Below are 22879 nucleotides of genomic sequence, written 5' to 3' on the forward strand. Positions count from 1 at the left end.
TGACATGCCCTACAAACTAAAATTGCCACATGGCAACTTTAGTTTAAGCACTATGGCAATTAGAATGTAAACATCATGGCAACTTTTGGGCAGAAAAAAAATTCATCGAAACATATCAACATGGAGTCTAGTTTTGAAGATCTCGTCGAGACGGTTTTAATGATGAAAACGGATTTCTAATTTGATTTTTTAATTAGGAGATAAAACATTTTAAGCCGAAAATCAAAAAGATTTCTGCTGATGTCATCTGTTCATACGTGGCAAAATGAGTGGTGATGGAGGCGTGTGGGCGATGTGCAACATGCCACACGTGTGGGCGTTAGTTTTTTCGAAAATATTTTCCCTTATTTTTCTGTAAAATGAATCCCTTGGATCCCTAAAAAAAATCGAATCCCATAAAAAAAGGGCAGGTAAATTCTACAATTTCTTTTGTGCAGGACAGGTAAATTCTTTTACCTTTTTTCAGTTGTTTTTTCATTTTTAAATTTTTTCTATAAAATGAATCCTATGGATTCCTATAAAAAATTGAATCTCATAAAAAAGGGCAGGTAAATTCTACATTATTTTGCACAGGACAGGTAAAATATTTTACCTTTTTCTCTGTAAAATGGACCCCATGGATCCCTAAAAAAATTTGAATCCCATAAAAAAAGGGCAGGTAAATTCTACAATATTTTTTTGCGCGCGACAGGTAAAATCTACTTAACCAAATATAATAAATCAGTCATTACGAAACAAACAGGGGACTGTACTTATGCATTTAAAAAGGCAGGTAAATCCTACAATTTTTTGTGCAGATCAGGTAAAATCTTTTACCTTATTTTTCTGTAAAATGAATCCCTTGGATCCCTAAAAAAAATTGAATCCCATAAAAAAGGGCAGGTATATTCTCTTTTTTTTGCGCATGACAGGTAAAATCTACTTAACCAAAAATAATAAATCAGTCATTACGAAAACAAACGGGGGACTGTACTTATGCATAAGTTCTTTGTCAGCAACCTGCAAATTTTAGCGTTTTGGGGCCTTCCTCCCTCTCTCTCTTCACTAGTCATGCTGCATTCCCTCAAAAAAAAAAAAAATGGCATGCTACAGAGCAACAAGTTACAAAACTTGGGTTCCGGGGGAGAGCATGCGAACATGGATATTATCCTGACAACAGATGCAATTGTACATTGGAATATACTCCCTCCGTTCCTAAATATTTATCTTTCTAGATATTTCAACAAGTGACTACATACGGAGCAAAATGAGTGAATCTACACTCTAAAATATGTCTATATACATCCGTATGTGGTAGTCCATTTGATTTCTCTAAAAAGACAAATATTTAGGAACGGAGGGAGTATAAAGTAATAATTTTCAGTATTACCTAGAAATAAATTACTTAAATGTGGTAGTCCATTTGATTTCTCTAAAAAGACAAATATTTAGGAACGGAGGGAGTATAAAGTAATAATTTTCAGTATTACCTAGAAATAAATTACTTAAATGGATTTATTATTAGCCCACAGTATTCTTACATATCCGTTTGATCAACATTAACCTATACGAATAATTCGACCATGGCCATAACGAAACATCTCGAGGGGTTTCAGTTGAGGTATAAACCGATTAGAAAGAGCATTTCTAACTACCCTTGAAACAGCCATCCCCCTATGACTTTGTAGGTGGTACTGCTGTGGACGAGTATAGAGACTTCAGTTGCCTGTGTATAAGCTTGCTGTCAGACACGGCCAGCAGCTCCATCCCATCCGACCACCATTGCTCCAGCCCGTGCGCCTCCATGAACTTCTGTGGGCCTTTCGACGACGTGACGAAGAGCTTCGCGACCACATCGCCAGCAATCTCACTCGCCTTGCGCTGCTGCTGCTGCTCATCCGGACCACCGTCGGGTCCGGAGGAAGAGGGAGCATTGTAGTGGCAGCAGATGTAGTCACTGTTGTTCACATACAAGTGTGGCACCCATTTCTTCTCTGCACGTAGTCTCTTCTTGATGCTGCCCTCATCTTTTGCACAGTCAAGCGCTGCTTCTTCCTTCAATGGCAGGCTTGCCTTCACTTTCTGCCACAGGTGACTGGCCTTCTCGCTCATGCTTCTTAGGCTCATGGCAAGTGAAACAGAAGGTGGATTGAACAGATGGCAGTCTACGAAGATTCCTTGCTTGGCGAGATCTTTGCATACCTGAAGGGCAAAGCCAGCTCCCAACGAGTGCCCTGCGACGCAAACATTTGCGCTCCCAAATCTCTCAACTGCAGCCTTCAGTGCTTCTAAAGCGCCAACATATCTCACTGATCCTTTTAAGCTCTCCCAAACCAGGAAACGTAGATCGTCCTGTAGGTCTCTTTTAATTGTAGGTTTCTGCAGCAATGTTCCTCGGAGAGCTAGCACGGCCCTTGGTGCGCCACTTGGTCTTAGGAGGATAAGATCAGACAATGCAGAAGACCGGTCCCACTCAAGGACGGCGCCGTATATGGAGCCATCTCTCTCATCAACTAGTGTCTGTGTGACCTTGTACTTGAAGGGCTTCCACCATTTTGGAGCAAGGCCATCCTCCTCTCCTTTCTGATCTTGCCTGTCTATTTCAAGAAGGTACACTGCCTGAATGAAGCATGCCATTACCATCCTTTTGTAATTTGGATCCTTCCTGCAAATCAGGCATTAGGAGAAAATGTTACATATACCTCATGTGGGAATGTCTAAGTAAAGTAGGTGTTTCAGAGTCCAGAGAACCTCATTTGTTGAAGTAATTGTTAATTAAAATTACGAGAAAAGGAACATAAATCCTGTTTGAAATGGGCACTTCAACATTGGTATCAGGCTTCAAGCGTTTCAGAGTCCAGAACTTCATTTGTTGAAGTAATAGTTCATTAAAATTACGAGAAAAGGAACATAAATCCTGTTTGATATGGGCACTTGACAATGGTATCAGGCTGGCCTCTCATAAAATATATATATAGCAACAAGTTACAGTTTTGCAGTGATGATGTTTCGCCTATTCCCTACAGACTTCAGTTATGTTCATTTCCAATATAATTTGCCCCCAAAAGCCCTGTAAGCTGGTGTTCCTTCCATGCCAACATAAGTCTTAGCAGGAATATGCAACGTGGATTTCCGTTGGTCATCATTTTACATGATTATGATACCCTTCCCGTCCCCTGATTTTTAAGTTTATAATCCAGAAAGCTCATTCTTCTATGGCCATTCCCCCCATTTTTCTGTAAACATCACTAGCGACAAATATTACCAACAAGAATCACATGATGCAAATCTTTCCCATTTTGTTGGGCTGTTTTACCTTGCAGTCTTACATACTAAGATCATACTACTCAGAGTTAACTAGATAACTTAAGTCCTTTTTTAGGCAACGAAGCAAACTTAACTTGAAGCAGAGGTTAAAAACTTCCTAAATTGCCATGAAAACAAGAGCCACACAAACAAAGTGGGTTAACATGAAATCAAAGTTTAAAACTAGGAAGGTACGTGCTAGTTCATAGTCTGTGCAAGGGAGGATGCGTAGGTTAAAGGAAACTTAACTGGTTGAATTGGTGCTTTCTTATTTGTACTCAAAAGACAAAACACGGTTCCTAAGGAAAGGTAGGAGGAGCATGTGCACGTCCGTGGCCCAGGAAACAGAAAACGAGATGGAGGGCAATCTTTTGTTTCCAGTCCTTTCATAACCTAAACTTGCAGGAAAAGTACAGCAAACCTATTTTGCACATCACACCACGGGATACTGCAAATAATAAGCAAACTAAGAGAGAGCAAATTTTGCTCTCATAATTTAATCAATCAATAAACTCCCCGCAATTTCAATTCGCAGGACGAGCATTGCAATCGGACGGCACTTCCTAAACTAATTTCGTTTCCATCTCAACAACAGACCAAAGGGCTCGGCAGACCCCCCGAGGGTTCATCGAATCCACGGCGCGTGCCAAACTCATCATAAACCGGAGTGACCCGACACACCCCGTCTCAATCCTGTATTTAAGGCACAAGGAAACTGCAAGATATATGGAATTAAAGGGCGAGAGCGAAAGAAATTACCAACTCGATCTGATGATCTCCCTCCAGTTGGGCGGCGGCAGGTTGCGCGGGCCGGAGACGTGGAAGGCGTAGGGGTGCCCCTCGACCTCCGCGTCGGCCGGGGCCACCACCACGGCGTCGCCGCCGCACCGTCCCCCGACCTCCCCCACCACCATCACCACATCCTCCTCCTCCTCCCCCTTAACCGCCTCCGGATTCGCCTCCCCTGCCGCCGCCGCGGCCGGCCCGGGCGACACCAAGTCCATCGCCATGGCGGCGCAGATCAAACCTCCCGGCCGCCCCGCTCGCCGCGCGGGGACAAGGGCAAGCGTGGGGCGCGTGAGCACGGGGGAGGACGAGAATGTCGTCGAGGGGTAGGGGCGGGGGTTCGTGAGAGCGTCGTCTTGGTGGTGGCGTGGGAGAAGAGGTATATCTGGGATCTCGGCGGGGGGCAGCGCCCAACGGTCATGTTTGGAAGGGGAGCAGCAACTGGGGGGTTTAATGATGGGCGTGGCTTGGGCAAGTGGGGAACGAGTATGCTTTCCTTGCTGGCCTTCTTCCTCCTTGGCCCTTGGGGAGGAGGGTTCCGGGTGAGATTTTAGAAAAAAAATTACGTAACGCATTCCAGGTGAGATTGGGGGTAAGCACCGACCAGGAGGTGAACCTTCGCGGCCGGAGGAGAAACTCCCTCGCCCTTCCCATCCGTTTCCCTAATCTCCGGATGCTAGGTCTGCAATAAAGGCCCTGTTTGGTTCAGTTTTTATCGACGGATTCCGCTGCCGCGCAGCAGAATCTGAACCAAAGGGCGAACCCAGCTGAATTCGATTTCAGAAATCCGCTGCCAAAATCTGAACCAAAAGCGGAAGCAGCCTATGACGTGCTTTCCAAAATCTGATTTCGCTGCGGGCCAAAATCTGAAAAAGCTGTATCAGCTGGTTTGTCAAATGACCTTCATCTTTTTTACATCAGATTTTCCACAGCTATTTTTCCACAGCAGATTTTTCATAGCTGCATTTAGAAATCCACAGCCGAACCAAACATGACCAAAAGCTCGAGCCTCGTGAGTCTCTCGAGATTGATTCATATTTTGGCTCGAATCAGATCGATCTTCAAAGAAATGATCCAAGTATGACCGTTCTATTAACTCGAGGGAGAAACGAGTTGATCTTAAGCCAACACTATCTCGCTCGATTTTAGCTCGATACCATATAATGTTGTTAAATAATCTTGATTTATATTATTATTAAAGAAAAATAAGATATTTTATTGCTATGTGCAATTTTCTCTATTTTACCTACTAGCAAAATCGAAGCTTAATTATGCTCAGAGATAATTAAGCGTTATATGATACATGGTCGACCTTATATTAAATATTCTATTATTCTTGGCCAAAGTTTGAGAACAAATATGTCGGCGTTCTGGGAACGGGGGTCCCCAGACTTGCCTGCCTGCAGCCACGGCGTGGCTCTCCAAGCGGACCCGTACAACCCATCTTCACCAGCAAGTACTCAAGACCCTCGCGAGGGGCCAAGCCTCGCGAGGCGGACGACACAAGACCTCCTCGGGAGCGGCCTCACCGGGCTGGCTTGCGAGGGGCGGAGAAATCAAGGCAAGGGGTACCTCGCGAGGTTTCCCGTGACGTAAGCCGTGACGATCAAGGCCAGGCGGGCGCCAGAAATCGCAGCGTCCTCGTTTCCTCTTTGGTGCTAAAGGGGCAAGCGCAGACGAGGAGTCCCGAGGCATTGCAAAGGTTTCCATATCGGTGCAACGAGATCAAGAGCAGCAGGACGGCAAGACGGAGGTCACCGTGGAGCCCAAGACGGTGTCACACCAGAGCCTTTGGCAGGCGAAGACTACTTTTGTCAGGATAAGCTGTACTAGCTGTCCCCCTTCAAACTTGGCCGTTGTGGGATCCCTTCCCGCTCAATATTTGGGAAGAGGACCCGGGCCCCTATAAATAGGACTAGCCACCACCGTAGAAGGTAACGGATCGGGGATCGATTCCATTTTCCATCCTCACACCCACAAGTTCACCGAGCACAAGAACACCTCTCCTTAGAAGGCTGTTCTTCCCTTGTACCATTCATCCTCAGCCCAAGAGGCAATCCACCACCACCACACTGGAGTAGGGTATTACACCACAACGGTGGTCCGAATCAGTATAAATCTTGTGTCCCCGTGTTCTTTGGGTTCGGCGAGCTAGTCCGTGAGATCGTGGAGCGCGAGAGCTTGGGAGAGGAGAGATCTTAGTGCGCACCCCAAGGGTTCGAACCTTGAGGGTTTTGCCGGAACCCGAAATCCGACATTTAGCGCGCCGGGTAGGGGTGCGATGAAGCTTTCCTCTCGTCGATCCGTGCTTCGCCGCCCCACCACAACCATGTCGGACGCTTGTCGCGCCCGCGCTGAGTGCCGGACCGCCCTTGCCGCCCGCGTCGCCCAGACGGCTCCTGTTGGCAGGCCTCCCCGTCGTTCTCCGTCACCCGCCGCCAACGCTGCCACCGCCCCGGCTGGAAACGAGCAGCAGGCGTCCTCGCTGCACCCCTCGGTGCGGCGGGACGGTCGCACCGCCACTCCGTCGCTGACCCCCGCCGGTTCGTCGTCTCACGCTCGTTGTGCTCCCACGGACCCACGGGCCGCGCTCCTCATGGCGCACGAGCTCCTGCGTTACCGCCCAGTCGACGACCTCTATGCGGACTGGCTGGACCGCATCGCCGAGCTCGTCAGCGCCGCTGGGGGCTCCCCCGCACCGTCCCTCTCGCTGCCTCACCCACCGCCGGCTACGGGCGACGTAGCTCACGGAGCGCCTCCACCACCTCTGCACCAAGACGGCGCCCTGGCGCCAAGGCGCGCGGCCCCGCAGCGCGACCCGCTGCGCCAAGCACCCGCGCGTGAAGAAAGAAGCTGTCAAGAAGTTCCTCGACCACAAGAGAACGCTCCACCGCTCCCCGCACCGCCACGTCAGGATCGCCTGCCGCGGCAGGGCCTTGCACCACTTGCCGTGGCAGCGCGCAGGCACCAAGATCAAGCTCCACCTCCACGGCGGGCCCCGGTGACCACAGCAGGCTGTCGCGCCTTCACCCCCGAGCTCCGTAGCGTCGCTTGGCCGGGCAAGTTCAAGCCGGATCTGCCTCCTCGCTACGACGACACCCCCGACCCCGCAGAGTTCTTGCAGCTCTACGAGCTGAGCATCGAGGCGGCCAACAGCGACGAGAAAGTCATGGCGAACTGGTTCCCCATGGTGCTCAAGGACGGCGCTCGTTCGTGGCTCCTGAACCTACCTCCGGGCTCGATCTCCTCCTGGGACGAGATGCGCGACCGCTTCGTCGCCAACTTTCAGGGCACTCGCGACCGCCCCCCGGCAGCGGGTGACCTGCGTCGCGTCAAGAAGCAACCAGGAGAGACCCTCTAGAAGTACATCCAGTGCTTCAACAACGTTCGCCTCAAGATCCCCAAGGTGACGGATGAGGCCATCATCTCGGCGTTCTCTGATGGCGTCCGCGACATCAAGATGAAGGAGGAGCTCGCCATCCACGAGGAGCTGTGCACATCCCTGGAGCTGTTCAACCTGGCGACCAAGTGTGCAAGGGCTGATGAAGGGCGCCTTTCCCTCCTTGAGCTCCCAGCTGCTGACCCGGAGGAGAAGAAAGCCAAGGCCAAGGACGTGAAGCGCAAGGGAGTGGTTGTGCTCGCGGCAGAGCCATACACGAAGTGCGGCAGAGACCAGTCTAAGTCATCCAAGAGCAGCCGACCGTTCTGCGCCTTCCACAACGTGCATAGCCACAACACCAACAACTGTCAAGAGCTCAGGGCCATTCGAGATGGACGCTTCGGTCGACGCCCCGAGCGCAACGACCGGGGCTACGGCCGAGGAGGAGGACATGGCGGAGGACGCTGGGACGACCATGGCCCGCGCCAGGAGTGGCGTGTCCGGCCTCGCGAAGACTGTTGGCAGGACCAGCCTCACGAGGGCGCCTGGAGGGATCAGCCTCGCGAGGACCGCCCTCAGGGCAACGCCGGTCTTCTTCCTCTGCCTCCACCACCAAGAAGGAACGACGACCACCATCAGGACGAGGGAGTTGGGGGCTTCCAAGAGCCGCGTGCAATCACCTGCATCCTGGGCGGAGCTCAAGCCCCAGCCTCTCAACGCATCTGCAAGCAGTTTGCTCGTGGGGTGAATGTAGTCCTCCCCAGGCTCGAGGCCACGCGCCCGCTCAGGTGGTTCAAGTGCGCGATCACCTTCAGTTCGGCGGATCATCTCAAGTGCACGGCAACCGCTGGCGCTCTCCCAATGCTTTGTTCACCCGTCATCAGCAACGTACAAGTCACCAAGACCCTCATCGACGGCGGCGCAGGGCTTAACGTCCTGTCCGTCGAGACGTTCAACAGCCTCCAAGTGTCATACGATCAGCTTCAGCCTACCAAGCCCTTCTCAGGAGTGACTGACGGCTCCACCACGCCGATAGGGCAAGTCCGCCTTCCCGCCACCTTCGGAGAACGCAACAACTACCACACCGAGCTCATCGACTTCGACGTCGCCCACATCCGCTTGTCGTACAATGCCATCCTCGGGTACCCAGCACTGGCCAAGTTCATGGCAGTGACTCATCACGGCTACAACATCCTCAAAATGCCGGGAAGCGGCGGAATCATCACGGTACCCTGCGACGAAAGAGACGCGGTGTGTTCCCTCGAGCGTGCCTTCCAAGCCGCAGCAATCGAAGACCCAGGCAGCAAGGGCGAGTATCCTCCTGAGGCCAACCCCAAGAAGAAGAAGCAGCTACTCAACACAGGGCCTCAGGGGAGCGGCGCCTCAAGCGGTGCCGCGAAAGGATCGGCGCCCACGCCTGGGGCGCCTCCCTCCCTTGCATAGGAAGGCGCGCCCGGCGCCCTCCTCGGGCAGGGCTCGGGGGATCTCTTCTGGAGGGCCTCAGACCTCGCCAACATCATGAGGGACGCGCTCGGGCACCACTTGGAGGCGTGCTTCGCGGCACGTCTCCCTCGGGAGGGCACGGGGCGAGGAGCGCCCAGCGCTCAGGAGTTCGTTGCCAAGACTACTCAGGAACTACAAGACGCGAGAGCCATGCGCGGCGACCGCCGCTCACTGGGCGCAGCTCCCCATCCAGGCGAGGATGCCGGGCTGCGCGTCTGCATAGACATCCCAGGACTCAACAGGGCTGCATCTCAGGAGCTCTTCTGGCCTTCGTGTGTGGGACGCTGCGAGGACCCACCTCACAGCTACATTCGCATGCCATTCGGCCTGCCGAGCGTGGTATCTGCCTTCCAGCGCAGCCTGCGGAGCGTCCTGGCGGCTCAGGAGGTGAGGCACCATGCAGTCCTGGCGGAGATGGAGACGGTCCTCAAGTGGAGGAGGAGGATGCTCTTGGCCTTGGCTTCAGAGTCCAGGCCCCGATCCGCTTTGGCAATGCGGGTGCTGCGGCGAGGCGTGAAGTTGGGAGGGATCGTTAGGCGGCCACGACGAGGGCCCGGGGTGGCAAGAATTGGTGACACCGCGACGCTGACAGAGTTGAGGAAGCCCAGCAGCGGTGTGGGGGCGGTGGCGTGGGCAGCCTGCATGGCGGCAGATGGGGTGGGGAGACGTGGCTCACTCTGGGCCAAGGGACTCAGCGATTGGACCTGGCCATGCAGCGGTTGGGGGCACCACTTGGTCCTCGGGGCCCACGGAAGCGGCCAGGGGAGCTGGCGACGCGACCAATTCTAGTGGTGGGGGAGGGGGTGGCACTGCATTGGCCTCGTGGCCCACAAAATTAGCCAGGGAGGAGATCTTCCTAGGGATCAGCGCCTTCGTCGGTCTTGTCGGCGTTGGGAATCGCCAATGGCTCGGGGCTGGTTGGCCGCGGAGTGGCGATGCCACTGTCAGCGCGGGAATCCCCAAGCAGGAGCGGAGCGGTGGGGGCGGGCTCGGGGGCAGTGCCAACCAAAAGCGGGTCTGAGGGGGGAGCTGGGGAAGGCGACAAAGTAGCCTGAGGGGTGTCTGCGCCAATCAAGGACCGAGCCGGAGACAGGGAAGATTCGAGAGTCCCCTCGGCCAGAGCGGAAGCGCCAGGTGTCGAGCCCGGAGAGGGTGGAACCCGATGCGGTTCGTGCGAGCTGGTGGGGAGACCGGTCAGCGGGGGAATTTGAACAGGGGTGCTGGTCAGGACAACAGGAGCAGCCGCAGGTGCTGACGAAGGAGTGCATGCTTTATCCAAAAGTGATGCTGGGCCCAACCTCAGGAGGCAGGGATCCAAGGCGCGGGCAGGGAGGCATCTGGGTGCAGGCCCAGCACCCCTTGCCAGCCACGATGGGGAGGCGGCCGGCGACCGGAGGGACGGGCGGCGCCGCCACAGCTAGAGCATCGCGAGGTGCCAGGGAAGCGTCGAGGGGGGAACTCATGTCGCCGAGGCCAGGGGCCGGGGACAGGCGGCGAACCGGGTCATCACAATCTGTCCCAGCAGGAGGAGGTGGCGGCGGCAGGGACGGAAGGCGGTAGTCGTGGGTCTCCGAGACGTGGATCGACACCGGGAACCGGACAAGGGAGCACGCGAAGCGCGACACTGTTGGGGAGCGCAGTAATTTCAAAAAAAAAAATCCTATGCACACGCAAGATCTATCATGGTGATGCATAGCAACGAGAGGGAAGAGTGTAGTCCACGTACCCTCGTAGACCGTAAGCGGAAGCGTTATGACAACGCGGTTGATGTAGTTGTACGTCTTCACGATCCGGCCGATCCTAGTACCAAAAGTACGACACCTTCACAATCTGCACATGTTCGGCTCGGTGACGTCCCACGAACTCTCGATCCAGCTGAGTGTCGAGGGAGAGCTTCGTAAGCACGGCGGTGTGATAACGGTGATGATGAAGCTACCGGCGCAGGGCTTCGCCTAAGCACTGCAACGATATGACCGAGGTGGATTATGGTGGAGGGGGGCACCGCACACGGCTAAGACAATGTCAACTTGTGTGTCTATGGGGTGCCCCCCTCCCCCGTATATAAAGGAGTGGAGGAGGGCCGGCCCTCTATGGCGCGTCGTGGAGGAGTCCTACTCCCATCGGGAGTAGGATCCCCCCCTTCCCTAGTTGGACTAGGAGAGGAAGGAAGGGGGAGGAAGGAGGAAGGAAAGGGCCCCCCCACCCAATTCGGATTGGGCTTGGGGGGGTGCGCCCCCTCCTCGGCTTCCTTCTCCTCTCTCCCACTATGGCCCAATAAGGCCCATATACTTCCCGGGGGGTTTCGGTAACCTCTCGGTACTCCGGTATATGCCCGAACTAACTCGAAACCATTCCGATGTCCAAACATAGTCATCCAATATATCGATCTTTATGTCTCAACCATTTCGAGACTCCTCTTCATGTCCGTGATCATATCCGGGACTGCGAACAACCTTCGGTACATCAAAACACATAAACTCATAATACCGATCGTCACCGAACGTTAAGCGTGCGGACCCTACGGGTTCGAGAACTATGTAGACATGACCGAGACTCATCTCCGGTCAATAACCAATAGCGGAACCTGGATGCTCATATTGGTTCCTACATGTTCTACGAAGATCTTTCTCGGTCAAACCGCATAACAACATACGTTGTTCCCTTTGTCATCGGTATGTTACTTGCCCGAGATTCGATCGTCGGTATCTCAATACCTAATTCAATCTCGTTACCGGTAAGTCTCTTTACTCATTCCGTAATGCATCATCCCACAACTAACTCATTAGTCACAATGTTTACAAGGCTTATAGTGATGTGCATTACCGAGAGGGCCCAGAGATACCTCTCCGATACTCGGAGTGACAAATCCTAATCTCGATCTATGCCAACTCAACAAACACCATCGGAGACACCTGTAGAGCATCTTTATAATCACCCAGTTATGTTGTGACGTTTGATAGCACACTAAGTGTTCCTCCGGTATTAGGGAGTTGCATAATCTCATAGTCATAGGAACATGTATAAGTTATGGAGAAAGCAATAGCAACAAACTAAACGATCATCGTGCTAAGCTAACGGATGGGTCAAGTCAATGACATCATTCTCTAATGATGTGATCCCGTTTATCAAATGACAACTCTTTGTCCATGGCTAGGAAACTTAACCATCTTTGATTAACGAGCTAGTCAAGTAGAGGCATACTAGTGACACTCTGTTTGTCTATGTATTCACACATGTACTAAGTTTCCGGTTAATACAATTCTAGCATGAATAATAAACATTTATCATGATATAAGGAAATATAAATAACAACTTTATTATTGCCTCTAGGGCATATTTCCTTCAGTCTCCCACTTGCACTAGAGTCAATAATCTAGATTACATTGTAATGATTCTAACACCCATGGAGTCTTGGTGCTGATCATGTTTTGCTCGTGAGAGAGGCTTAGTCAACGGGTCTGCAACATTCAGATCCATATGTATCTTGCAAATCTCTATGTCTCCCTCCTTGACTTGATCGCGGATGGAATTGAAGCATCTCTTGATGTGCTTGGTTCTCTTGTGAAATCTGGATTCCTTTGCCAAGGCAATTGCACCAGTATTGTCACAAAAGATTTTCATTGGACCCGATGCACTAGGTATGACACCTAGATCGGATATGAACTCCTTCATCCAGACTCCTTCATTTGCTGCTTCCGAAGCAGCTATGTACTCCGCTTCACACGTAGATCCCGCCACGACGCTCTGCTTGGAACTGCACCAACTAACAACTCCACCATTCAATAAAAATACGTATCCGGTTTGTGACTTAGAGTCATCCGGATTAGTGTCAAAGCTTGCATCGACGTAACCGTTTACGACAAGCTCTTTGTCACCTCCATAAAGGAGAAACATATCCTTAGTCCTTTTCAGGTATTTCAGGATATTCTTGACCGTTGTCCAGTGATCCACTCCTGGATTACTTTGGTACCTCCCTGCTAAACTAATAGCAAGGCACACATCAGGTCTGTTACACAACATTGCATACATGATAGAACCTATGGCTGAAGCATAGGGAATGACTTTCATTTTCTCTCTATCTTCTGCAGTGGTCGGGCATTGAGTCTGACTCAACTTCACACCTTGTAACACAGGCAAGAACCCTTTCTTTGCTTGATCCATTTTGAACTTCTTCAAAACTTTGTCAAGGTATGTGCTTTGTGAAAGTCCAATTAAGCGCCTTGATCTATCTCTATAGATCTTGATGCCCAATATATAAGCAGCTTCACCGAGGTCTTTCATTGAAAAATTCTTATTCAAGTATCCTTTTATGCTATTCAGAAATTCAGTATCATTTCCAATCAATAATATGTCATCCACATCTAATATCAGAAATGCTACAGAGCTCCCACTCACTTTCTTGTAAATACAGGCTTCTCCAAAAGTCTGTATAAATCCATATGCTTTGATCACACTATCAAAGCGTATATTCCAACTCCGAGAGGCTTGCACCAGTCCATAAATAGATCACTGGAGCTTGCACACTTTGTTAGCACCTTTTGGATCAACAAAACCTTCTGGTTGCATCATATACAACTCTTATTTAAGATATCCATTAAGGAATGCAGTTTTGACATCCATTTGCCAAATTTCATAATCATAAAATGCAGCAATTGCTAACATGATTCGGACGGACTTAAGCATCGCTACGGGTGAGAAGATCTCATCGTAGTAAACTCCTTGAACTTGTCAAAAACCTTTCGCAACAAGTCGAGCTTTGTAGACAGTAACATTACCGTCAGCGTCAGTCTTCTTCTTGAAGATCCATTTATTCTCTATGGCTTGCCGATCATCGGGCAAGTCAACCATGTTGGGGAACGTAGTAATTTCAAAAAAATTCCTACGCACACACAGGATCATGGTGATGCATAGCAACGAGAGGGGAGAGTGTGTCCACGTACCCTCGTAGACGAAAGCGGAAGCGTTAGCACAACGCGGTTGATGTAGTCGTACGTCTTCACGATCCGACCGATCCAAGTAGCGAACGCACGGCACCTCTGAGTTCAACACACGTTCAGCTCGATGACGCCCCACGAACTCCGATCCAGCAGAGCTTCGAGGGAGAGTTCTGTCAGCACGACGGCATGATGACGGTGATTATGATGCTACCGACGCAGGGCTTCGCCTAAGCACCGCTACGATATGACCGAGGTGGATTATGGTGGAGGGGGGCACTGCACACGGCTGGGAGAGATCAACAGATCAACTTGTGTGTCTAGAGGTGCCCCCTGCCCCCGTATATAAAGGACCAGGGGGAGGAGGCGGCCGGCCAGGAGGAGGGCGCGCCAGGGAGGAGTCCTACTCCCACCGGGAGTAGGACTCCCTCTTTTCCTAGTTCGAGTAGGAGGGGAAAGGAAGGGAAGGAGAGAGGGGGAAGGAAAGGGGGCGCCGCCCCCCTCCTTGTCCAATTTGGACTAGAGGGGGAGGGGGCGTGCGGCCAGCCCTAGCCGCCCCTCCTCTTCTCCACTAAGGCCCATCTTGGCCCATTAAACTCCCCGGGGGGTTCCGGTAACCCCCCGGTACTCCGGTATATGTCCGATACTCCCCGAAACCATTCCGGTATCCGAACATAGTCGTCCAATATATCGATCTTTACGCCTCGACCATTTCGAGACTCCTCGTCATGTTCGTGATCATATCCGGGACTCCGAACTACCTTCGGTACATCAAAACACAAAACTCATAATACCGATCGTCATCTAACTTTAAGCGTGCGGACCCTACGGGTTCGAGAACTATGTAGACATGACCGAGACACGTCTCCGGTCAATAACCAATAGCGGAACCTGGATGCTCATATTGGCTCCTACATATTCTACGAAGATCTTTATCGATCAAACCGCATAACAACATACGTTGTTCCCTTTGTCATCGGTATGTTACTTGCCCGAGATTCGATCGTCGGTATCTCAATACCTAGTTCAATCTCGTTACCGGCAAGTGTGTTTACTCGTTCCGTAATACATCATCCTGCAACTAACTCATTAGTTACAATGCTTGCAAGGCTTATAGTGATGTGTATTACCGAGTGGGCCCAGAGATACCTCTCCGACGATCGGAGTGACAAATCCTAATCTCGAAATACGCCAACTCAACAAGTACCTTCGGAGACACCTGTAGAGCACCTTTATAATCACCCAGTTACATTGTGATGTTTGGTAGCACACAAAGTGTTCCTCCGGTAAACGGGAGTTGCATAATCTCATAGTCATAGGAACATGTATAAGTCATGAAGAAAGCAATAGCAACATACTAAACGATCAAGTGCTAAGCTAACGGAATGGGTCAAGTCAATCACATCATTCTCCTAATGATGTGATCCCGTTAATCAAATGTCAACTCATGTCTATGGCTAGGAAACATAACCATCTTTGATCAACGAGCTAGTCAAGTAGAGGCATACTAGTGACACTTTGTTTTGTCTATGTATTCACACATGTATCAAGTTTCCGGTTAATACAATTCTAGCATGAATAATAAACATTTATCATGAAATAAGGAAATAAATAATAACTTTATTATTGCCTCTAGGGCATATTTCCTTCAGTCTCCCACTTGCACTAGAGTCAATAATCTAGTTCACATCGCCATGTGATTTAACATCAATAGTTCACATCTTTATGTGGTTAACACCCATAGTTCACATCGATATGTGACCAACACCCAAAGGGTTTACTAGAGTCAGTAATCTAGTTCACATCTGTCGGGTGGTAGGTGCGACATATGCCAACGGGTGGCTTGTCATTGTGGGAGCCAGTAAGACATCGCCGGTGCCTGGAAACGGGATAAGGCGAAGACATGCACGCCGGCGGATCTTACCCAGGTTCGGGGCTCTCCGTGGAGATAACACCCCTAGTCCTGCTCTGCGGGGTCTCCGCATGATCACTAGATCAACACGAGTAGCTACAAGTGCTCCTTGAGCTGTTTGGCTAGGGGAAGAAGAAGGGCAAGGCTAGCTCTCCTTTTCTCTCTATGTGGTGTGTGAAACTCTATGTGATCAACCCTTTGCATGGGTGTCCCGGGGGGTTTATATAGGCCTACTCCCCAGGGGTACAATGGTAATCCGGCTGGGCGCGGGTCCCAGCCGTCAGTGTCTGTGCTCGCCGGCTTCTCCGCCGGCCGTTGGGGCCCGCCGACTGGTGGGTCCCGCCGGCTGCCGGCCTCTTGGCCGACAGGCCGGCCCCATCGCCTGGGGGCCTCATCGGCGGCTGGTTACTGTTGCCTCGTCCCTGATGACGAGGGCTTTGTCAAGGTGAGCGTGGCTATAGTACCGCCACCTTGCGGGCTCTCACTGTAGCCTCACCTCGTCTTGTCTCCTTAATGAGGCACACGTTTCGAGGGAGGGAAGTAGCCGGCTAGAGTCGGCTACGCCCCAGGCCGACTAGGGGAGGCCGTGCCGCCTTCGAGCGTCTCTCTGGCTAAAGGGGCCCGCCGCCCGCGGGCCGTACTGGCACCTGTCGTGGGTGACGTTGAGGTCAACATGGCTACAGTGCCGCTCCGGACGGGGGATGGCTGTCCCGTACGACGCCCTGTGGCCACACATGTTCCGGGATTCGGGGGTAGTGGGCTGTACTGCGGCCACGCCCCGTCTTATCACCGTTATGTGGGTACAGTTTTGGTGGGTGCATTCTTGGCTGGCTTCTGGGAGTCGGCCATCTTCATGGCCGGCTTCTGGGAGTCGGCCCTCTCAGGGCCGGCTTCCTGGAGTCGGCCATCTCGTAGCTTTCTTCTGGAAGGTTTTTGAGGCCGGGTCGCCTTCTGGTAGTCTGCCCTGGGGATAGCCGGCCAGAGGAAGGCGGCCCCATGCTCTGGATGCTTGAAGGCTCGATTGGCCTGATAATTTTTCGAAGAGCCAGGGGGAGTCGGTATGGCTACCCGTGGCCATTTACTCCGACAGTAGTCCCCGAAGCTGGTTGGGCTTCGAGGCTGAGAGGAGGTCGAGAAGCTCGGTCAGCTTCTTATCTTGACGTGCCAGCAGCTGGGAGCCGGCTTCGGTTGGGCGCGCCGTCGTGGCAAAATTTCTAAAGTCTCAAGGCGGGAGTCAGTTGGTGCACGCGTCGGGCTGCGGGCCGGCCGCTCGCCGCCCGCGAACCACGTGGCATCCTCCGGCTGGGAAAAGCCTGCCAACCCACGCGCGCGACAGGACGTCGCCGCAGGCCGGGGGCCCACCACTCCTACGCCTAGGCCCAGGCGCGGATTCTCTTGGCCCAGGGCGGGCCGCACGCCTTCCGGCGGCAGTTTCTGCACGTCGTTAAGGCGCAATAATCGCGGGTCGTGGGGGAGTGGGCGCAGTTAATCCCACGTTCCCCCCCCACGCCTCGCCTCCTCGGCTTCGCCGCATGAGGCTATAAGTAGGGGGAGGAGGGGAAGCGGCAGACGCTCGCACGCTCCTCCTCTCTCTGCCATCTTCCTCCTCCTTCTTTCCATCGTAGCAGCATCTTGCCGCCGCGCCGTCCCACTAATCTTCGCACCACCCCGCAGCTTCGCCACCGCGGGGCCGTGCTTTCTCCACCGCCACACCCTTTCTCGCCAGCTTCTCGCCATCATGCAGTACGACGGGGACTGGGACGGCTCCAACGTCCATATGGACCACATCGGCTTCCTCCGCAAAACGCGGCGGTTGCCCGGCAAGGACCAGGTGCGGGTCCGTCTCGCGCCGGAGAAGGAGATCACGCCGGCGCCGGCGGAAGGCGAGCGGGTAATCTTTCGCTCGCACTTTGATGTGCCCATCAATGCCACCATTATCCTTCCTGCTGCTGGTTTACTCGGGCCGGCTCCAAGTATTGGACAGGAACCATGTGCGACCCCGAACATGTTACAACTTGGCTCATTTTCTTTGAGATTTCATCAGTCGAGCCAAAGAAGGACACGGTGAAGCCAAACTTCAGGACTCCGCCGAGGTGAAATAATATTGGGCTTTTCATGTACGGTGAAGTAGTCCCAAGCATGCAAGCAACCAAGTTTATTTTAGTTTAGGCTCGTGATCAGCGTGGCCGGAGAGATTAATTAGTTTCAGAATTAAAGAGTACTAGTTTAGAAAAGTCATCCGCGTACAAGTTAGTTGGCTAGCTTAAGTAAATATCTCACCGAGATGTAAAAGGAGAGGATTGTTTTTTTGTTAGTTTCCGTTAGAGTTTTGCACGACCGTACGTACGGCTGGTGGGAGTCGCTATTATATAAGGTATCGTGAGTTAGATCAGGGAGGGGAGTTTTGGAAAGTTTAGTTGAACAAAAACACGGAACGTCTCGAGTGGAGAGGCACCAACGATGATTTTTTGCAATCCTTCATGATTGGGGATTTGTTGCTGCTGCGCCGCCGTGATTAACCTTGGGTTAATTTCGGTGCAAGTCTATTCCTTTGGTTTCTTGATATCTCCTTTGATCCAAAGGCCCTTCTTCTTCTTCTACGTGTGCTATTTATTTTCTACAACTGTCGCTGCTCGTTGTTGTTTTGCAAGTACCGTGAAGGATCGGACCTACCAGTGACTCGTCGTCTAGCCGAGTCTTTATCAAGTGGTATCCAGAGCTAAGGTTGTTCACGGTACTGTGTTGATCAAGATGTCAACCTCGATCAACAAGGGTGATGAGGTTGCTGCTGATTCTGAGGAAATAGTACGTCCAGTGTATGCGGATGATATTCCGCAAAATATTCGGGATGGTTTTGACCACACATGCAACTACATCAAGCAATGTCATGATGCGCTCGGCAAAAGGATAGATGTCCTGATCACTCGGTTCGATGGTTTGGCAGACATCATCAATATGCCGGCAACGAATTCTACACCACCACAGACTGCTCCGGCTGCTCCACTGCTTTATGCACCACTGGCTCGTGACGGACATGCCGGCGTGCTTGATCGCCGTCTGGCGGCACAACCACATGCTGGAGATGATGGCCTCGATGACGGTGTTGACCATGAGGCAACGGGGTACGCGCCACGACCACGACACTATGAGCCTCATCCTGAAACTTCCGTTCGTGGTGGAGGGCATGACCGAGTTGGTCAAGCTGTGCGTGTGCCTTTGGATGATGGAATTGGGCGCATAAAAATTTCAATCCCTTCGTTCTCCGGCAAGTGCGAACCAGAAGGCTATTTGGAGTGGGAGATGCGTGTTGATCAAATTTTTGATGCCCATCATTATAGCGAGGAGAAGAAAGTTCAACTTGCTGGAATTGAGTTCACCGGTTACGCGCTAATTTGGTGGAATCAAATTTGTCGTTCAAGGCATCGCCCGACGACTTGGCGAGGTATGAAAGAATTCATGAGGCGACGTTTTGTTCCTGAGCACTATAAAAGAGATATGTATAACAAGTTGCAGCGGCTCTCTCAAGGCAATATGAGTGTTGATGAATATTACAAGGAGATGGAGTTGTTTATGATACGTACAGGGACAACAGAGGATCCGGAGGCAACCATGGCACGTTTCTTTAATGGACTAAATGTTGAGGTGCAGGATCGTGTTGAGATGGTGGTCTACTACAACATACAAGATCTTGTGCACCAAGCTGTGCGTGCAGAACAGCAGATTAAGCGACGCCAAGTTAGCACAGTTCCCAGTACCAGTTTGAACACATGGCGACGCTCGCAGCATAAGAGTGAGGATGTCGGCCCTAGCTCCAGGACGACAACATCAAATCGCTCTCATTCTGTGCAAAAGGATGCTTTAAACTCAGGAATTTCGAGGGTTGATTCTAGTGTGCAGTCGACCACACATACTAGTGGCATAGAGTGTTTCAAGTGTGGAGGAAGGGGACATATGAGGCGTGAATGTCCTAATGAGAAAAGGGTGTTGCTCACAAGAGATGGTTATGCATCCGCGAGTGATGAAGATGTAGTTTCTGACACTTCTAGTGAAAAAATTGAAGATGCTGAAAAGGTGACTGCTAGTTTTGAAGCTGCCGAATCATATCCATCCTTAATGGTGCAGCGAGTGCAAGAGGATCGTATCGAGGATAAAGGACAGTGTTGGAATATTTTTCAGTCTCAGTGCAAAATCAACGACACTAATTGCAAGTTGATTATCGATGGTGGAAGCTACACCAATGGGGCCAGCAGAGGATTGGTGGAGTCTTTAGGATTACATGTGTGGAAACATCCACAGCCCCATCGTGTCAAGTGGATGCGTCACACTGGAGAACTGAAGGTTACACACAAGGTGCGCATTAATTTTTCGATTGGCGACTATACTAATATGGTGATATGTGATGTTTTGCCAATGGATGCATGCCACCTATTGTTGGGAAGGCCATGGCAATATGATCGTGGTGCCACACATGACGGGAGGTCCAACATTTATTCATTTTGGAATAATGGTAAACGACATGTGCTGCGACCAATGTTTGCTAATGCCATCAAGGTAGATGTTAATGTTTCTCCTCGGAAAAAGATTGCAACGCTTGTTTCGAAACCGAGGACGGCTTCGATTCAAGAGGGAGAGGATGATGTGCCCATCAATGCCGCCATTATCCTTCCTGCTGCTGGTTTACTCGGGCCGGCTCCAAGTATTGGACAGGAACCATGTGCGACCCCGAACATGTTACAACTTGGCTCAGTTTTCTTTGAGATTTCATCAGTCGAGCCAAAGAAGGACACGGTGAAGCCAAACTTCAGGACTCCGCCGAGGTGAAATAATATTGGGCTTTTCATGTACGGTGAAGTAGTCCCAGGCGTGCAAGCAACCAAGTTTATTTTAGTTTAGGCTTGTGATCAGCGTGGCCGGAGAGATTAATTAGTTTCAGAATTAAAGAGTACTAGTTTAGAAAAGTCATCCGCGTACAAGTTAGTTGGCTAGCTTAAGTAAATATCTCTCCAAGATGTAAAAGGAGAGGATTTTTTTGGTTAGTTTCTGTTAGAGTTTTGCACGGCCGTACGTACGGCTGGTGGGAGTCGCTATTATATAAGGTATCGTGAGTTAGATCAGGGAGGGGAGTTTTGGAAAGTTTAGTTGAACAAAAAACACGGAACGTCTCGAGTGGAGAGGCACCAACGATGCGTTTCTGCAATTCTTCATGATTGGGGATTTGTTGCTGCTGCGCCGCCGTGATTAACCTTGGGTTAATTTCGGTGCAAGTCTATTCCTTTGGTTTCTTGATATCTCCTTTGATCCAAAGGCCCTTCTTCTTCTTCTACGTGTGGTATTTATTTTCTACAACTGTCGCTGCTCGTTGTTGTTTTGCAAGTACCGTGAAGGATCAGACCTACTAGTGACTCGTCGTCTAGCCGAGTCTTTATCACACTTCCTGCGCGGCCTCGGTCTGCCCGCGAGTGCCTTCTTCCGATCCTTCCTCGAGTTTTATCAACTCCAGCCGCACCACCTCACTCCAAACACGGTGGTGCTACTGTCCGCCTTCGTCACTCTGTGCGAGGGCTTTCTTGGCGTTCTCTCCACCCTCGAGCTCTGGGGGAAATTCTTCCAAACCAAGCTCGGCACCCGCATGCAGGGTGTGCCGGCTCAGAGCGGCGCCTTCATCGTGATGCGGAGGCCGACAGCCGACAACCCCTTCCCCGTCATCACGCTGATCCAGTCGGTGAAGCGCTGGCAGAAGTCGTACTTCTACGTGAAGAACGTCGCCCTGCAAGGCGACTACGTCAACCTGCCGGCTTACGTAGCCGGCCCGCCGGCTGGGAGGCGGCCCCAGTGGTCCTATCGGGCCGTGACGCTGTCGCCAGCTGGAGACGCGGCCGTTGCCCGACTCCGGGTAATGATCCAGTCGGAGGGCCTGACTGGGTCCGACCTGCTGGCCGCCTTCGTCACGCGCCGGGTGCTCCCGCTTCAAAGCCGCCCTCATCTGATCTGTCAGATGAGCGGCCAACTCGATCCGAGTCGGATGTGCACCAAGGAGATGCCTCATGACGAGGTGGCTCACATGGTGAATTATCTCGCGAACTGCAAGCTCTCCGCAGAGTGGCGGTTTGGCAAGGAGCCGTACTCCCGTGCACATCCCCCGCCTACGGTATGCTTTCTTTATCCTTTCTTCTCTTAGTTTTGTCGCCAAGTTTTTCTTGGCCGACTCTGACCAATCGGCACGTCTTGGTAGAGCCCTCTCCTTCGACCTGCGGCCGGGTCGGGGGCGGATCGCCGATTTCTCCCTGACCAGGCGGAGCATGACTTGGAGGACCATGACTTGGGGGCGGCCGCCATGGACGACAACACCGAGGCGGGAGGCGGCGACGCAGGCGGCGACGCAGGCGGCTCCGGGCTTGGAGCCAGCTTCGACGACTGGCCGGACGACGACGGGGCGGAAATTGTCCCACGCCGCCAGCCGGCGTCCGACCATGGCACGGGTTCCTCCGCCGCGCCGCCTGCTCGAGGCGGTGCGCAGAAGCGCCGGGCCGCGTCGGGCTTGTTCGGTAGTCGGCCGAAGAAGCCCAAGGGCGGGGCGGCGGCGACCAGACGGGATGAGGCGGCCGTGAAGGCGGCCCGCTTCCGCAAGGTGGTGAAGCAGCCGCAAACGGTTTCGGCATAAGTGTAGATTCTCTTGCATATTCTTTCTTCTTTTCTTGTCGATTCCTGAATCCTTGTCTTGTCTCAAAAATCAGGGCTCCGCTTTCCCTTGAGCGGGTTGCTACCGCCTCCGTGGTTGGATCGCCGGGAGGATCCGGGAGCACCCGCCGTGTGGACCCCCGTGCCGAGCTTCAAGCGGCGAAGGAGCGAAATGCGCGGGAGGAGCGGGAGGCGGAAGAGCTGAGGGCGGCTGCTGCCAAGGCGGTGCAGGAGGAGGCGGAGGAGTCGGTGAAGGCACGTGCCGACGCAGCGGCCAAGGCCCAGGCGGAGGCTGCAGCCGCAGCGACAGCGGAGGGGGCCTTGCTTGTCACCCCCCTGCGTGTCGCGGCGCTCGAGATCCCGGAGCCCCCGCCGGAGGAAGCCGGCGGCGACCTGCCGGGG

General features: G+C 52.3%; 2 protein-coding genes across 2 annotated transcripts in view; both read right to left on the reverse strand.

Moving 5' to 3' along the window:
* Window positions 1-1480: 1480 nt before the first annotated feature.
* Window positions 1481-4499, reverse strand: LOC109752938 (GDSL esterase/lipase At4g10955). Its single transcript, XM_020311860.4, has 2 exons — window positions 4045-4499; window positions 1481-2644 (listed from the first exon to the last, which is right to left on the reverse strand). Exons 1-2 carry the CDS (start codon window positions 4293-4295, stop codon window positions 1654-1656), a joined length of 1242 nt encoding a protein of 413 aa, XP_020167449.1. The 5' UTR covers window positions 4296-4499; the 3' UTR covers window positions 1481-1653.
* Window positions 4500-10224: 5725 nt separating this feature from the next.
* Window positions 10225-22879, reverse strand: part of LOC141042987 (uncharacterized) — a 37789-nt gene continuing 25134 nt past the window's right edge. The window contains exon 3 of the mRNA XM_073511902.1: window positions 10225-10577. Within this exon, the coding sequence (XP_073368003.1) occupies window positions 10225-10577 (353 nt within the window). The remainder of the gene's footprint in view (window positions 10578-22879) is intronic.

Source organism: Aegilops tauschii, chromosome 3 (assembly GCF_002575655.3).
Source record: "Aegilops tauschii subsp. strangulata cultivar AL8/78 chromosome 3, Aet v6.0, whole genome shotgun sequence".
Lineage (NCBI taxonomy): Eukaryota > Viridiplantae > Streptophyta > Magnoliopsida > Poales > Poaceae > Aegilops > Aegilops tauschii.